Source organism: Coptis chinensis, chromosome 4, assembly GCF_015680905.1.
Source record: "Coptis chinensis isolate HL-2020 chromosome 4, ASM1568090v1, whole genome shotgun sequence".
Taxonomy (NCBI): domain Eukaryota; kingdom Viridiplantae; phylum Streptophyta; class Magnoliopsida; order Ranunculales; family Ranunculaceae; genus Coptis; species Coptis chinensis.
In genome coordinates, this window is record NC_141459.1 from 77,254,864 (window position 1) to 77,273,992 (window position 19,129).

General features: G+C 35.8%; 1 protein-coding gene across 1 annotated transcript; it reads left to right on the forward strand.

The window, feature by feature from the left end:
• The first annotated feature begins 1,739 nt into the window (after positions 1–1,739).
• On the forward strand, positions 1,740–5,822 carry LOC147504899 (uncharacterized). The gene is made up of 9 exons (XM_086605400.1): positions 1,740–1,898; positions 1,993–2,244; positions 2,327–2,387; positions 2,505–2,639; positions 2,736–2,817; positions 2,918–3,053; positions 3,128–3,276; positions 3,351–3,471; positions 5,784–5,822. The coding sequence occupies exons 1-9, from the start codon at positions 1,740–1,742 to the stop codon at positions 5,820–5,822; spliced, it is 1,134 nt and encodes a 377-aa protein (XP_086461526.1).
• The last annotated feature ends 13,307 nt before the right edge of the window (positions 5,823–19,129 follow it).

Genomic DNA, 19,129 nt, shown 5'->3' on the forward strand with positions numbered 1-19,129 from the left:
AAGAGAAGTAGTCACCGCCTATTTTGTTTTAACCAATGAGCATGTGAATCTCCAAATTCAAATGTAAGAGTACGTCAGTTATTGAGTTGGTCAATGACAACTATTGGCCCATGTTTTATTATGAGGGCTATTAACTGTCGTTTGTGCCTGAGCTGTCAAATTTTGGCCAATTTGGTGTAGTGATTGGTCAGAGAACCTATTGAGCTTAAGATCTTGCATTTTCCCAACTTCATATTAAAAAACATATTAAGATCAAAAGAAAATCTCTGTATGAAATGACTACTTTAACAACAGTAGAAAGAATTGCACTAAGCCTCTCTCCATTGTAACACAATAAATTCTTTAATTAGAAGAACGAGTATAGAGTTGTTCAAGAACAATGTTATCACCTTTGAACGGGAGAGACGCCGTGCACGAATATTCATCTCACACTACTACTATTCAGCCTATGCTGTGGTAGCCATATCACCTCGCTAATAAAAAGCCTTGCACTTTTTCATGAGCCACTCCATCCATTCTTGTGAAGCCTGACAGAAAAAGATATATCGGAAAAGACATTTAACATTTTAAGTGACCAGAACATTGAAAAATAAAATAGAACCCACCAGAAAGACATCCAAATGAATGAACTGTAAAAAGCAATAAGTTAAGCTAAAGTTTAATAAACAAAGAAAAAAACTTGAAATCGTTAAAGAGAAAGCCACATATGAAAGTTTGCTTTTTTATTTTGTGATATTTAAAGAAGAAGAAAATAGGCAGAAGACGAATAAATAATTTAGTGAAGTTGTACTGAAAAAAGTAGGTTAAATTAATTTTTGGTTTTATATTTAAGTTAGGGTATGATTATACCAGTTTAAGAAAGCCATATCTGAAATGAAGGAACCCCAACAATATTTTATGCACCCGAAAAATGCCCAAAAGTAAAAATTAAAGAAATTATTGTAATTAAACATTACCCTCTTTAATCTAAACGAAGAAAACAATATAAAGAGGAAACCTTAGTTTTTCAAGCCCAAACAAAACTATAGGAAAAACTAAGAAGAAGAAAAGGAGGAGGATGAAGTAGTGAAGTACCCGGTCTTTGGAGGGCCGAAGAAGAGCAACGATAATAGTTCTGATGTGTGAACCAAAGTCGAAGCATCTTGTCATGCTTTGTAGGTGGGAGAGGTGGTGGCTGCCATTGGTGGTTTGTTTGTGTTGTCAAACTTTATCTTGGAAAATCAATCTTTGCCTAAGGTGAAATAAATTAAGGACCCCATGTTATAGGGAAGCGCATGACTTTGACAAGCGGGCAAAGAAATATCGAGGATTGGAAACCTCTTGATTACTATTAAAGTTTAATGGTAGTAACATATGAGCAAACTTATTAATTGCGAACACATTACAACATCCTAGCAAACTGTACGCCTTTCTTCCTATCCTACCTCAACCAAAATTCAATAAGACTTGTGGCCCTTCGTCTTCTTCAACCATTATCTTCATATTCCACGTTTAACTGCTGTGTAACAGATGGGCCTATTCTCCTTCCCTATCTTTATGTATCTTTCTAATCTCTATAAATTCAGAACGATTTTTTTTCCTCTTCATATGTTCAACTTCTTCATACCAAGAAACTTTCTGTTATACATTATCAGCAATCAAGTTATTTCTTTCTTTCATCCATTTTTAATTAATTAATTACCAGGGATTGCCTACTGTTAACTTTGGCCCTTTCATTAAACTTTACAGCTACAAGTCAAATGTCGACGCAAAGCTATCAAGATCTTCATAAACTCCGCAATGGATCTGACCGCTATAAAGTTTTGGGCTGCATAACAAGACTATGGGAATCAGTGAATTTGAGTAATAAGTACAATAGGGAAGTGCTTAGCTTGGAGTTTCTTCTTTTGGATGCAAAGGTAATTACAATACTATGTCCCATCTATGCAAAAAAAAAAAAATCCCAACCGAAATAATTTATTTACTGACTTGACTATTTCCAAACATAAACAGGGTACTCATATTCATATAGTTCTATTGAAGAAATATTTTAAGGATTTTGGAGATATACTTAAACGAAATGTGTTAAAGGAAGGCAATATCTACACATTAGAGAAATTCGTCGTTTGGTTTGCGAAAAGTTATAGGCCAGTTGAGAATGATCACAAGATCTTTTTCAAAACTAGCACATTAGTCACGCTAATGAATGAAGAAGGTATTGACATTGCAAGGCACAAATTTGCCTTCGACACTATTTCAAGTCAAGTTGATAACAAAACTCACCTAATAGGTAATATTTTATTTCAATAACCACTTTCCTTTGTTAACTCGGATCTTTGTTGATTAGGTTTCTCCTGACATTTATGTGAAAACAATTGTAAACGTTATTGGCCTACTGAAGAGTGACGGTAACATTACACCCAAATTTGGAATAGTTTTTCAGGAGATTGTTATCATGGATAAGAGGTGATTTGCCGCAATTACATCTTAAATGAGCATAATATGAATTTTCTCTTCTAACACAGATGATCCTATTATCAGTGAAATGGAATTGACAATTACATTATGGGGTCATCTGACTGACAAGTTTCCAGATGACATTTTCACACAACATAACGTTATTGTCATTGCAACTTCACTCAATGCAAAAGATATTCAAGGTTAATAACATTTTTGGTTTCACGTTATTGGAATTCGTTTTGCAATGCTAATAAAAAAAATTTACAAGTATTTCACATGTCCATATTGTGTTGAAGGGAAAATTTGTCTTTCATCACTTAGTGGAATGAAGGTCTACCTCAATTTGGATGTCGCTGATGTTATTGCCTACAGAAACAGGTTTATCTATCCTGCTTGAGCACCAACTCATTCTTCTGTCATACAATTTGATCATATTGCCTCTTAATCATGTCATTTGTTACATTCCTTTTCATTGTAGTTCGGAGGGTACCAACCTGCAAATAGAACAGCTAAATCCATTTACAATAGAGGACCTTTATGAGGAAGAGCTGCTTAGAAACCGTAGGGTTTCAATAGAGAAATTAAAGGAGATGGGTCGAGATGAATCCTACAAGGTAACTTTCACTCCTTTTAGGTTGGTTGTGTTTCGTTGCCTAATACATTGATGGATATTATTGTCATAAAACAGGGAGCAACATATACTTGCAGAGCAACCATAGGATATGCCTTCGACACGCATTGGTACTATAATTTATGCAGCAATAACAAGTGTAACAAAAAAGTTGTTGACAAAGTGTGTTCGGACTGTAAAGTTGAAGTAGGAAGCCGAAGTGAGAGGTGACTTATAAATTCCTTATCCAACAAATTCTTTGTTAAATTAACTTTCTGAAAATTTTATATCAAATGGATAGGTATAAGCTAAGCATGGATGTAGAAGATTCATCAGAGGTTACTCTATTTGTTGCATTTGATAGAGAAGCTAAATATCTTATTCAAAAGCTGGTTAAGGAATTGGTTGACTCCTACAAAAAGGCAACAACCTACAATTTTTCAAATCACAATGGAATTTATTTTTTTGATAAAAAAAAAATTAAGTCTAGGCAATTTGAATTATTTTCTTAACGTTACAGCAGAATGGCCCACAAGTTGTTCAGAATATATTTTCCAAGTGAAAATAAATTACTACAGTCAGAAGAAGGAAAATCAATCTTTTGTTATCTACAAAAATTTTCCAACTAATGTGGATGATGTAGGAACCGCTATGGTTTCACCGAATAATTTACTACGAACCACGAAACACCCACGCGCAGCGGAATAAGGGGTGTCACGGTTTGGTTAGAAATTTACCTTTGAGATCGGCTGTGATAACTCTGAGAATCTAATAGCAATGAAATCAATAACCTCTTGATCTTCTATTGTATTCCTATGCACAGAGTGGACGTTGTGTGGGCAACGATCTTCCAACCTCTTCTTCCTCTCTTGGCCTCTCTCTCTCTCTCTCATAACCTTAGAACCGAATTTTGGATCTGTTTTTCTTTGAGTAAAACCTTGAGAGCTAAGTGTAAAAAAATGGCTAGAGAAAGAGGTTTCTTTTTATAGGCTATAACAGGGACCATGAGGAGAAATTAGGGTTGGGCCTCCTGACGGGCATATGCTTCCCATGTTCGCCCAGAACACACGGCCCAAGTCCATCAACATATGGCTTATTCCACTAAATGCCAATGTTGCACTACCGCCCTAATCCCAAATTACGTGTCAGCGTTTATGGGCTCCATATTATATGCTCATTGATCTCCCCGTGTTTAAGATATCGAATGCCCGTTGATTAAGTCAAGTTACTGACAACTACATTAATCAACTTCTTATGTCCTTAAGTAGTACCACTCAACCTCATTGTCATGTCGGAATAAATCCACCTGTAGGGTTTACATGACAATCCTTATGAGCTCCTCAAGGGGACATCGTCAACCCGACTTTCTGCGGGTCACGGATTCCTTCTATAATCAACAACACACCTTACATACAATATTATTACCCAATCCATCAAGTTTGTTGATTTATAAATGAATCTCACTCATTAATGATTTAAAGCAATGTACAATGCACGTAAGTGCCCATTATTATATCTGGATTAAGAGGACAAGCATCTATAATAACTTAGGCGTTTGTTCTCTTATATAGTCAGTATAAAGAGAAACAACCTCACTTGGTCCTGTTCAATACACACAAAATGTAGTAGTGTAATCCTATAATCAATATAGACTAATACCAGATTATACTGCAACCGTACCAATGGTCTGTCCAAATCCATCTAGGTTGTGAACGATTACTTATACTTTATAAGGTACTGATGATATGATCTTCTGTGTGTCACCACACACCATATCATCTACAACATAAAGTATTAGACACATGCATATAACTAATAACATATATAATATGCATAATATTTGCCCATATGATTCTCATTCAAAATATAAAGAATTAGAGTTATTACAAAAGTAAAGCTTTTAGTATATAACCCTATCAGATGATGACACAATAACAAAAGAAGTCATTGAGAAGGTAATCCTTTGTTCCCTTTATTAATATTCAAATTAATTCGACTTCGTTAGTTACATATAAATTGCTATGATAATCTTTTTGGGTATTATATACAGTATTGGTATTTGTTTCTTTGGGGAATTTTTATGGTTTGTGGTATTGATTGTAGTGTATTCAAAATAGACGGGTCTTTGGTAGTAAGGTCAAAGACTAGAAAGACTATTGTCACTATAACTAAGTTATGTTAGAGCTGCAATGAATTTACAAGTTCCTGAAATGTTTAGGTCGTCAAAGTTAAAGTTGGGAAGATATCGATATTGATGTGGGAGGCTCGGTAGTTTGAGAGTAATAGGAGTTTTGTCTCAAATGAAAAAGATGTTAATCTTGAAGATGGTATGATCTCAAATACTATGTTTGGTGAAGACTAGGGGACGCTTAGATCACCAAAATATTAAGCCTACTATACGAAGGTGACTAGTGAGAGAAAAAATATAAAAGTTGGGTAGCATTCTCGGTAAAATGTCCATGTTTCACCAAAGTCTGGAAGGTAACAACATGTACCTTTGCACTCATTGGTATTATATAGTAAGAACAAACACTTGGCCTGCTTTAACTTTATTATATTGGAACACATTCCTTATCCCTAGCTGATTATATACTTTAAATTGTACGAGTGGTTGGAAACACTTTGAAACAACCTAACCTAATGAACAATAACAATAACAATAAGCGTGTGAAGGTGCACAATGACAAATAGTAGCTGCATCACATTCTTTTGAATTGTGTGTTGTTTAATACAGTTTAATGCTTCTCAAGGTGCCTGGGCTTATGAACTTTAAGTGAAAAAGATTAATGTCGGTATATAGGTTCCAATCAAAGATCTCAATGCCATTACCTGTAGCAAACCCTACAATGCATCAGCGGGCAGATATCATAATATAATCTACTTATTATATTGTTATTTCTCTAGGTTACATTGACACGAGTAGGTGTGTCTGTATGGGAAACGGATACGAATTGTCGGACATGGCAAAATATTAAAATTTGAGGTAAATTACATACAATATGTGTCCGACACAGACATGTGGATACGTATCCAACACAAATTTTTTCAAAATATGGCGTGTCTATATAACCTTAGATATTTCTATAATTATCAGTTCATTTGTGGGATTTCCCCCCTATATAATAGCAATCCCTTTTCAAGCTCATTGAAGTTGTTCACATCAACAGGGGTATTAAGTCCCCTTTGAAGCTCATTGTGGTTGTCCACATCAGCAGGGGTATTACAAAAAATAGGAGATATAATTGGAAGTTTGCATAAACCTGAGAAGTTAAACACTAAAAAAACCCTTTCTTCCCCATCCAAAACCCTTATACAGTTATACTCTCTCCCTGACCGAAACCTTTTCTTCTCCTCTCACTCACCGGATTCAACTCCGATAAAGAACTCTACCAAATTCTCAATAAAGAATAATAAATTCTGGAAGTTTATAGAAAAAATTAGGCACTCTCATTATCAATCCTCCAAATTTAGCTACTTCTTATCTTTGCTTCTTCATGTTCTCATTCTCTATCCGCTTTATCTACTATCAAGAGTAAATTAATTCAGTTATGGTAAAACATTAGTTTATGATTATGAGTTCTGCATCTATGTCTTCGTGTTGAAGTTGGATTCTGTGCTTTGTGATTGGTTTTTTATGCTCATTTTATGTAATTAACAATTGCATCTATCTTATTGTTTTTGGTTATGCAAATACTATTGTAACTTTTCTTTGGTAATTTTTTACATATTGTATTATATATTCGTATACAAACTCAATACCAACAAATTTGGATCTAATGACTTACTTTTTTCTATGTAGAGTAAATATTCTTGAAAGCCTTGATTTAAAATATTTTTTTGTGTAGTCGATGACAATCACATGGTGGTGAAGCTAATCAAAAGTGGAGATTCATGCAACAACCATAGCAGAATAGGAGGACTTGGCATAGGAGGCAAAAAAGTTAGTTTAGGTTTCCATAATATGGTTCTAAACTTGAGTTATAAGGAAATAAGGTTATTTTCTTTTACTCGCACTGGGTCATAGTTCAAAGATTTGTCAATTAAGCAAGAGAAGTGAAGTTCTCTCAAAGATATATTTAATCTAGGTTCGAAATATTACTTAAAACTATATTAGTGTGCCTTTTCCAGATGTATATTACCAACAAATATTGAAAATTCTATGAAGTTGCAATTTTAAATCTTTCCTAAGTGGTATTAATACTTTTAATGCCAACTGTAGGTTAAATTTATCCTAACTATTTCTTGGCTTGATTTGTTCTCTCGATCCTTATTGTATTATGTTAAGGCTATGTGCTTTTAGCTTTTCTGACTTTACTGTGATGTTATGTAGATTACTAAACTAACTTTTAAATATGACTTGGTCCAAACTTTTAATCTATTTAGCTATTTCAGATGGCTATGTAATGGAGAGTGGTTGGAACCCAAGGCAATCAGCCACTTTTTTGTGAGACTTCACAATGTTTGCAATAACTTTAGGTTCCGTAACACAAAAGCAATGGTTTTTAAATTAGACTGCTTACTATAACTTGAAATTAATAAAGAAAACTTACTTTATGTATCCACAACTAAGTTAGTTTCAGTCTCCTCTCTTTCTATTCTTGATAGTATTATTTTCATAGTTCCATATTTTTCTACTTAACAGTGAAACTTTAATTTGATATATAGTGTTCATATGCCTAAGTGTGTAACCACTTGATAGTGTATATGCAGAGATTTTGTTCCCAAGAAGCTCAATATTGATTTGTATTGCAAGCTGAAGAGGATATGTTCTGTGACTGCCCGAAAAAGCTTGATCGAAAGATACAGTTTCGATAGGTGGAACCTGAGGATCCGGATTTTGAAGTAGCAAAGAGACTTGGGTTTATAACCAAGAAGCATCAAGCTGAATCTTCATTCTTGCTTAAGGTAAACTTAGAATTCCTCTTTCCAGTTGACAACTTAATCTAAAACTGACTTTGGAGTAAAACTCTTATTCTATTTTCAACATTGACTTTATATTGTAGTATAGGGATACTATACAATGTCTTGGGTTTTCAAATGTTCATTTCTGTGTCTTCGAATCTTAATGACAGCTTGCCTACTATTGCCCAATTCCAACTCAAAGAGAGCAATACATGCATTTTTCTAAAGGAGAAACAATAATTGCAATACTTATTTGTTTTGCTTATAAATGGGTTCCTTATGGCATGTTATTCTGTGATTGATCTTGATGTGTTGGAGCTTAGTATAGTGCCATAATGTGGTCGCTAAGAGTAGTTCACAGTGACACAGTATGACACAATATTAGGATTCAAACATTAAGTGATGTAGTCTTCACATTACCTGCTAGCAATGCCTGGCAGTGTGTACCACTTCTCTATGATTTTGCAAAAGTTGCATTTGATAAAAGCATGAGATCCTCATATACGTTAATTTGGTTAACTATTTAGGATGAATGTGAAGCGTAAGCATTCAAAGGGGGCTTACCATTGTTTCAGTATATTATTTATTCACGCAGAAATTGGACTATCAAGGTAGCAGGCCCAACCATCGGGCTTAATAGCTAGTTAAAAGAGTGACAGGGTAATAGTCTAATTACAATCTGCAGGAGGGTAAAGTCAAAATATCCTATTATTTCATTGGAATAGAGAATTCTATTCCTTATTCTTGAATCCTGTTTCATTGGCTCAACTGTGTCCTCGTGGCACATCTCACATGTTTTCTTCTTTTGTTTTTTATACATTTTCTTTATCACCTTTCAGTGTGATAAAAAACTACTTCTATGTGAAACTGGATGACGCATAGTTAGTTAGTTCTGCAATGTGTTTCCACTTTCCACGAAACTAACTTTCTAATAAAGGGTATTTTAATCCAATAAATCTAGTATTGAAGACGATTGGCGATGAACCTAATACATTTATCCTTATAATCGTTATTTCTGACAAATGTGTATTCCCTTATGATCAGTTTTGTCACATTTGTTTTTAGACTTTCGTTTACAGATGGGAGACTATAATGAACTGATGAGAGAAATGTTGCTTTTGTTTTCTGTGGCGTGTTTTTTCTTTCCTTTGTAACTTGTACCATAGGATATCTCATCCTATTTCTTTATATTCTGTTTGGCAGTAACAACTTATGCTGTACTAGGTGGTACTTAGCCAAATTTGGAGTATCCAATTCTCGTGGTTCATGTCCCAGAGATGATCAATAACACAAGTTGTTTGGTTCTTGCCTACTCTTCCTCAAAACTTATTGCACCAGAAACACACAAAATAATCATGAAAAACTTCAAATAGAAAACCCAATACAATGTAATCTTAAAACATATTGTTAATCAAACTCCCAAATTAATATACCAAAACAACCACATATATATTTCTATTTTCTTGAAAGAAATTTACAAAGAAATATTACATAAACTTCTTTAGTAGCAACAATTTGGAAATCGCAAAAATCAAGTGGGTTTCATTTTGTATCTTCAAAATTGGAGAAATCAAGAGATGATATGAGTAGAGAGATGTTCAAATTTGAGAAAATAGAGATTTTGTGTGATGAAAACGGTGGGTTTTGCTTTGAGATATTGCACTTTTCTTTTTTGTTTAAGTAAGAGAAACAAGGTGTGAGAGAAGATGGGGGAATAAATTGTTGAAGTGGTGAAGAAGAAATGTTGCGGGCTGTGTTTTCTCATTTTTTTTTTTTATTTGTCGGTCCTTTTCTTATTTATTATGATGTAGATTGAAATCCAACCTTTTCCAATGGATACCGTTATTCATACTTTTTGTTTGGGCCAACCAACTAGTAGCTTAATAGGCTTGGGCTCAAAAAATAGGAACCAAACATAAAAATACCTAACCCATGAATGGGTTGGGCAATACAGGCTACTACCAAACAGGGCCTTATGCTTTAGATATATATAAAACTATACTTTACCAATAATAAGGGTACAAAATTTAAAAATTGGAGGATTCCTTTCACAGGGAAAAGAAGCAAGTGTTAACTTTTTTTTTTTTTTTTTTTAAATAAAAAGGGTCCTGTATTTGGCACTCATCAAATTGGATTGGGCAACCCCAAAAAAAAAAAAAAAAGGCAAAAAAAAAAAAATATATATATATATATATATATATATATATATATATATATATATATATATATATATATATATATATATATATATATATATGGGGAGGGATAGAGGCACACCATCCTGTAGCCACATTCTAGACACATGTGACTCCCATCCACCGATCTGTTTCAATCCTACGGATATGGGTAGTTCAATCGACCAAAATCTGAGAAATGCGAAATTATTTCGGAAAACAAAATTTTGAAACAAAAAATAGAAAATCTCCAAAACAAAAAAAAAAAATCGATATATTTCTCTTTTCTCTCTTAAACCTTCTTCTTCAAAATTAGATCAATCTCCAAAATTAAACCTCACCGAGCACATGCTTCCCACAGGAGGGTGTTACCAAATATTTGAAGCTTATTTCATTTGGCTTTCGATCTGAAGGTAAGCTTTTTGTTTGTTTTTTTAGCTGCTATTTATTTCCATTTAGTGGTTGAGCTAGATTTAGTGTATGCCACAAAAATCTGTTTTTACTCTGGATAAACGGAGACTAGTTTTGAAGAGAGAGAATCTTGAAGGGGATTTGGGGGAAGAAGGATTTAAGTTTTGAAACAATCTGGAGGTTTTGGTGTAGCATTGAAGTTTGGGACTGTTTGAACTTGTGCTGGAGTTGGTACTTGTGGGGCTGTTGTTCGACATTGTAAATTTGGGCTAGAAATATCTTGAGAAGATTGAAATCTTGGGGTTGATGGATTGCTACCACCAGAAAGAAACCTAAACTTGAGTCTACTACTACTTCTAGGAGTACTAGGTGTACTTGGATTTGGGCTTTGTTTATCTGAAAATGAAGTTTGATGATCTGAAGATGAATCTCTTGGAATAGATGTGCAGAAAGCTCTTCTCCACCCAGTTCCACCCATATCACTCTGTATAGAAGATGATAGACACAAGAATTAAAACGAAAGAAAAGGGAGTTTGTTATTTGATGTATTCCTAGCTAGCTAAACAAGACAAAATGATCAAAAGACTGAACAAGTAGTGAAGGTTCCTGAGTCTCTTCCATTGAAGGCAGTGGCATCTGTAGACCAGGTATCTAAAGTTGCAGAATTATCTTCCTCTCTCCAGTTCAGTCTAGTCCCACTATGTCGTCAAAGGGGGCTCCATTTGACATGAACCAAATTCCTCAGCCTTCACATCAGGCTTTGCGGCAAGCAGTGAGTAGAATTGTACGCTCTCCTCACATACACCCTGGAGAACAGGCAAATGAGGTCAGTCAGGTGATTCAACTTCTTTCTCAGTCATTAGATGCATTGCCAAAAGACAAGACGCATACACCCCTCAAAGGAGGACACATGATAACCTCAACCAAGCTGAATTGTTGCGGGGGTAGCGGAATATCATGTTTAAAAGGAGCAGCCAATGGAGATGAAACTAAAGATTTGAAGCTAGAACTCACGCGCTGGGACATCTATTGAGATTTTTCGGACAATGGGACCATTGCTCTGATCTCGAGGCTCCACCCCAGTTGCGAGGGGATAGAACAGAGAATAGATGGGACATTGAATGGCCAACCTGTTGACCCTCAACGGCAGCCATGTAGATGCTTTGAATACATTTTGTGGCGGTTGAAATTAAGGACAAAGGTGTTGAAGATAAGCGAGCTCTGTTGCCCATTGGATCCCAAACGTGACCACTCAAATGATTCTTGAACTTAGCAAGATGTGGGAAGAAAATCATGTCGGTCGGACTTCGGAGATTCCAAGGAAAGATGAGACTTCTCCTTCAAATGAAGGGCCATCAAAATGAGGCCATGAATGCCAGCGATATTCATGCACCGCCCAAGCAAAAAGAACGATCACTCAACAAATTCTGAAGGCTGACGATACATCCACAAGACCACAAGTGAACTTCTTCCTTAGTTTGATCTATTAGTGTCAGGTAGGAATCAACATCAAAGTTTGTGTACTAAAGTCCGTGTAAAATTTACATGGTCGGATCTATTTAGAAAACTCTTTGAGGGTTGGACATACTTGATGAATCTTGTGTATGTGCAACCAATTGTAGTTTCATGATTTACTTTTTATTTTTATTTTTTTATTCACATTTGATGCTTCTCTCTCTCTCTCTCGACTGCACAAGCCACACATCACAACATGCATAAACATTTGCTTGTCACTCTGTCTGGGATAATCGCAGCTGTTTTTGTGTTGATAATTTATACACTTCTGGTGCTTATTCCCTGTAGCAATATTGATTGGCCGGTATTCTGTGTTCTGTGTGGGAAACTTGTGTAGGCAAAAAGAAATATTTAAAATGTGTGCCTGTCACCACTATGCCGTGAAATTTTGCATTTCTAATTGACTAGTATTCCAGTTGGTGCTATCTTGTCTGGAGCATAATGCTAATGTCATCGACAGGCTTTCCCTTTGTTTTAGACTATCAATACTTTTGAAGTTCTGATCCCCTTGTTGGTTGTATCGGTCCATTAGTCAGTTAGATCTCTGTCCTTACAAACTTTAATATCGAAACCTCCCACCTGTTTTCTACGTGAATTCTTCTCTCCTCTCTTTTACAGAGTCCGAGCTTCATTTTTTATGTATTTCTTCACATTCAATAAGTTGGGTACAAATTGGCATAAAAAAAAAATGGTATGTAGCTGATATGTTCAGTATAGCGATTGGCCACGGCTTAAAACACTTAAAAGATATCTAGTTAGAGGGTCTTCTAAACAGCATGGAAGTAATGTTTGGCGAGGTTGATCTTGAGACCATAAAAACTAGCATACCAATTGAAACTGAAAACTTTAGAAATGAAAAAGGTTTTTTACGGTAAGGTTAACAAATAACAATTATGAATAGAAGTAATCTTTTGTATGATGATTTCCATTATGTTTAAAACTCAAGATCGCCCTCACAAACAATCATGATCGAAATCCAAAATAAGCACTACGTCCAACGGACCAATAAAGGCGGTGTCTGCATCACTCCAAACCATGACACCACATGCAATCCAAATGAAACATCAATTTTCGACAACAATGAGATTAACAACTATAGAGCCGACGCAGATACTGGCGGTGTTAAATATGATAGCTCAAAGTGCCAAGAACACAATAATTGTATCGTAAAAGTGAAACTTGATCTTGCTTCAAGTGAACAGAGATGCAGATAATGCTCGATTAAATGTGGACGCCTTCTTGATTCATAATAACCAACATACAATAAGTGGGTATTTAGCGAATCTATTGCAAATATTTATTCTCGCGGTATATGATGACAAAACTTCATTTTTTCAAAGAGAAAACTTAAAAAGAATGAACTCACTTTGTATAAATACCGACACAAACTCTTCACATGACTAGTCGATATAGAACGTAAAGGAAGTAACCCCGGTTGTTCCAACTCTCGGTTTTTTCCTTTTTTTCTTTTGTATTTTTCCTTCTTCCAAAGTACAACATAAACTTGAATGTTGAGTTATGAGGACGGATTAGCGACCCGACTTTTACTTTTTGGTGGTGGGGTTTCCTCCGGATGCCACAAAATAGGTATAGAAACATAATATTGCAAAGATCGCCATTCATTGGAAAGTGAGTTCATATATATGAGCAGATGTTTTAACTTTCGAGCAATTTTGGTGAACAAAAACATTACAAAAAGAATATAGGCGTACCTTATTACAAAGATAAAACCCCGACGAAAGACTTTCTTTTATGCGCAACCATGATCGATATCGGGCAACATTCAAAGCAAAGAAAATCACTTATTGACGAAAGTAAAAAATAATTTATAACAATGATCACTTACCAAAGAGTAATTTTGAAGATGTTTCGGAAAAATCTTGCAGAGAGAAATCTTTGCAAAGTCAAGCAAAAGAGATGAGTTCTATTGCTGTATATAGAATAATATCATCCCATCTTATCATTTTGTCTTGTTTAGCTAGCTAGGAATACAACAAATAACAAACTCCCTTTTCTTTCGTTTTAATTCTTGTGTCTATCATCTTTTATACAGAGTGATATGGGTGGAACTGGGTGGAGAAGAGCTTTCCGCACATCTATTCCAAGAGATTCATCTTCAGATCATCAAACTTCATTTTCAGATAAACAAATCCCAAATCCAAGTACACCTAGTACTCCTAAGAAGTAGTAGTAGACTCAAGTTTAGGTTTCTTTCGGTGGTAACAATCCATCAACCCCAAGATTTCAATCTTCTCAAGATATTTCCGCCCAAATTTACAATGTCGAACAATGACTCCATAAGTACCAACTCAAAGACAAGTTCAAAACAGTCCCAAACTTCAATGCTACACCAAAACCTCCAGATTGTTTCAAAACTTAAATCCTTCTTCCCCAAATCCCTTCAAGATTCTCTCTCTTCAAAACTAGTATCCGTTTATCCAGAGTAAAAACAGATTTTTGTGGCATACACTAAATCTAGCTCAACCACTAAATGGAAATAAATAGCGACTAAAAAACAAACAAAAAGCTTACCTTCGTAGCGAGAAAGTCAAACAATGAGCTTCAAATATTTGGTAACACCCTCTGTGGAAGCATGTGCTCAGTGAGGTTTAATTTTGGAGATTGATCTAATTTTGAAGAAGAAGGTTTAAGAGAGAAAAGAGAAATAGATCGATCTTTTGTTTTTTTGTTTTGGAGATTTTCTATTTTTTTGTTTCGAAAATTTTGTTTTCTCGAAATAATTTCGCATTTCGTATTTGGCTGATTGAACTACCCATATCCGTAGGATTGAAACAGATCGGTGGATGGGAGTTACTGTGTCTAGAATGTGGCTACAGTGACTGTGCCTATATCCCACCCCTATATATATATATATTATACAAGTTTGTCATATTACAAGTTTTCCATCAAAGCCCAGGCCCAACAACCAATCCAACCGGTCTCGCCATAACGAAAGCCTCGGGTCGTTTGAGTGTATACTCAAACGGTCTCGCCATGTCGTTTGAGTATATACTCAAACGGTTTATCCATATCGTTTGAGTGTACACTCAAACGGTCTCGCCATGTCATTTCAGGGTACACTCAAGCAGTCTTCGCGTGTCATTTGAGACAAAACTCTTGGTTTTTAGCCAGACGATATGGTGGGGTCGTTTGGGCAATCTCCAGGACAACATGGCGAGGTCGTTTGGGGACTCTCTTGGGCGACATGGCTGGGTGGGTCGTTTGGACTTAAAAAATTCGGTTTGTTTATCATGATGTTCATTTTAAAAATCAACTTCAACTTAATCAACCCAAACTCGAACTTGAACTCAAACTCGAAACGACTTCATCAAGCTTGGGCAAACTCGAACTCAAGTTTAATCAACCCAATCTTCCACCCAAACTCCAAAAAAACATCAAGTTTGAAATCATCAAGTTTAATCAACCCAATCTTCCACCCCAATCAAGTTTAATCAACCCAATCTTCCACCCAATCAAATTTAATCAACCTAATCAAGTTTAACCAACCCAACCAAGTTTGAGTATATACTCAAATGAGACACGACTCGAATTGGGTGAAGTCACCAACTTCAATTCTCATTATTGATTCACAACTCAACACTCGAAATATGAACACGACAGAAAACTCAAAGTTTTTTTTTTTTTTGTTTTTTTTTTGTTTGGGATTCAGTCTCGCGAGAGAGATGATACCGGCTAAAAAAGTTTGAAAAAAATAGTAGTCGGTATGCGTTGAGGTGGGGAGTGTATTGGGCTATTGTTGTTGGACTTAGTTGTCGGGTTTGGGCCGGAGGCTGCCCAATGCAATTTGATGAGTGCCCGATTAAATCACCAAAAAAAATTGCACACAACAAAGTTTAACGGTCAACTCAAGTTTTTTTGGGGGGCGTGGTGGTGGTAATCCTAGTTAACCCAAGAAATAAACACCAAAACATTCGAACTGAAAAAATAATAAGTGGAACTCAGCAATGCAATTGCGACATTTGAGAGTGGGACAGGAAAAGTGACACCAACAACAAGAAACACTAAAGTACTAAACGAGAAAAACATATTCTCACTGCAAATATGCACTGAAACATATTGGAATACAGATAAGAATAACTGCTGAACTTGGAAAAAGAATTATAAGATGCAACTAAGCGACGAAACGTCTATAAATGTAGCAAAGAATACGAGACTGGACCATCAATCTTTTCTAGCCTCTTATTGAGAAGTGGAAACAAGAACTTAATGATGGACTGCAGCAATTTGTTTGTGGCCGTGAGGAATGGGGACCTCGTACCCTGGGTTTGGGATAAAGGTATCGTCAACTCCTGGAATTTGTGTATGGAATGAATCACTAGGAGCAATGCCACTATCGCCTCCATGAGAGTATGGTGGTGTAGTGCTACTGTATCCACTGCCACTTGAGAATGGCGGTGCTGCGCTGTCATCTCCACCGCCACTAGAGAATGGTGGTGTTGCGCTGTCATCTCCACCGCCACTAGAGAATGGTGGTGTTGTGCTGCCATCTCCACCGCCACTAGAGAATGGTGGTGTTGTGCTGTGATCTCCACCGCCACTAGAGAATGGTGGTGTTGTGCTGCCATCTCCACCGCCACTAGAGAATGGTGGTGTTGTGCTTCCATCTCCACCGCCACTAAAGAATGGTGGAGCTGTATATCGGCCGAAACCTGGAATGGTTATACTGCCATCTCTGCCAATGAACCATTCACCTTGTCTTGTGGAAGGTTTCTTGGCGTTATTTGGAACTTGACGACCTGCATTAATTAGTTGGGTCATGGCAAGTAGTATTGTAATGACGATAAAGGGAGATTGGAGTCGGGCGTTTGGTTTGCAAGCCATCGTAAGAGACTAAGAGTACACAAATGCAGGACGGATTAATATACTGAGTAAGAAGTTCTTCCTGTTGCTATACTTATAGTGGTCATAACTGGGGTGTTGGGTGACTATATATTTGGAGGTGATTTAAGACTGGTGATCTTTTAGACACATTATTATACAGATTTGAAGAATCGCTACTTGGTTGTCTTTTTTGGTCATCATTGATCCTCTCCGGTACTCATTTAGGTGTACATTTAACTCCTTCAGCAACTAAAGCGGCTAAGAATTTCCTCACTACTTGGCAATTAATACATTTATTCTTGAGAAAAAGACCAAAAAATACATCAAACTTTGCAGTTGGTTTAAAAACAGACAACGTACTTTTTTTTTTATTCAAATAAACATTGTACTTTCAAAACATTTCAATTTAGTCATATCCTCAAATTAATTGGATGGCGTGCTGACGTGGGTCGTTAAAAATTTCCCCAAATCTAATTTGCCCATCTCATTAGTTTCAACCTTGAGTGGCATCCACATAATATTTCGACTCACTAATTTCAGAGATATCAACTGAAAATCCGATATTATAGTGAAATCGAAATTTAAGATGTTTGAAATTGAGATTCGAAATAAAAGGCGAGATAAAAATAAAACCCGGCACTTAACCAGAGAAACTCATCTTCCCTCTTTTTTAAAGAAACTGAGTCACACAAAATGAGCTGAGGCAATGGCTAAGCATGTCTGTGACCATATTTCTCTCAAGAAGGTTATTCGTTACTTTTAAGCATTATTCTTAGATATGTAAATATGAATAATCTGATTATTTACCAAGATGATTGCTTTGATATTGGATCGTTCAATCTGAAACTCATTATCTTTGGATTCCATGAAGGACAACATAACATCAATGAAGTCTCGATGCTGACCCTTATCACCAGTGTCAACATGCTCATCAATGATCTGCTCAAACATGTCATCAAAAACTTTACTCACTACCTTCATTCGTTTAGCCAAACCTTGAAGATCAAGTGCCCCTACATAAGGAATATAATCAGCTATATTGAACACTGCAGCCAATTGCATCCCTTCTTGAACAGCAGCATGGAAACCCTTCTGCTCATGTTCATTGTGTATACGCTTCTTCCCAAACACCACAAGACATGACATATCAGTGCTAAGAGTTTAGCACCTTTGCACTTAGATCCACCTCGACATGATCTCTTGAAACCTCTTTGAGTGATTCAATGAAGATCCCCAACTCTTCCCTCCTCATTGTTTTAAATGACTCAGTTTTTAGATTACTAAGTAATTCTAAGAGAGTTTCTCTAGTTAAGTGCCGGGTTTTAAATTTCGATTTCACTATAATATCGGATTTTCAGTTGATATTTCAAAAATTAGTGAGTCAAAATATTATGTGGATGCCACCTCAAAGTTGAAACTAATGCCAAATGGGAAAATTAGATTTGGGGAAATTTTTAACGACCCATGTCAGCACACCATCCAATTAATTTGACGGTATGACTAAATTGAAATGTTTTGAAAGTACAATGTTTATTTGAATAAAAAAAAAGTACGTTATCTGTTTTGAAACCAACTGCAAAATTTGATATATTTTTTGGTCTTTTTCTCTTTATTCTTCATATGGGTCCTCTATGCCTGTCGATGGACGTGCTCTAAATTTTTCTTAGCAATCCTGGGACTGCTCTAAGTTGAGTAGTTATTTCTAGACATCAGGTTCAATTCTTTTGTCCATGACCATAAATATGGATGAACAACACACTCAATAAATATGGAGGCTTTGTCCAAATAAAAAAACACACACACACACTCAATAATTGGTAACTTAAGATAATTCTAGAGTGTGGCTTCATATTCACATTTATTTTGCTCATGGGACTTGTATTGGCCAAGAAGTTTTGAACTTTAAGGCAAAAATGAATTAAGTGTTGCTAATTAATTGATCGGATAACTGAATCCCTTTGTCAGGTAAGTCTAAGTGAGATACTCAGGAAATGGTGGGTCTGATATGTTCTGTTGCATGCTCTATAGTATGAACTCATCCCAATCTATTTCCAAAGAAGAACCCTTAATGCAAAATAGCGGACTCTGTATAAAAGCAATGGATTTAAGAGAAAGGCTATGGACAAAGGAGAAGGTGCATATACTAATCCTGTATCATGAACTTTTCCATGCTTAAATTATTTGTTTTCCATACATATTTATGCTTAACAAACATCTCTCTAAACGGTTAATGGAA

Excerpts from the sequence above, each read along its gene's own strand:
- LOC147504899 (XM_086605400.1), top strand. The coding sequence starts at position 1,740 with ATGTCGACGCAAAGCTATCAAGATCTTCATAAACTCCGCAATGGATCT. Across the intron at positions 2,640-2,735 it reads CAATGCAAAAGATATTCAAG|GGAAAATTTGTCTTTCATCA; the intron begins GTTAATAACATT and ends ATTGTGTTGAAG. Across the intron at positions 3,472-5,783 it reads TGGTTGACTCCTACAAAAAG|TTTAATGCTTCTCAAGGTGC; the intron begins GCAACAACCTAC and ends TGTTTAATACAG.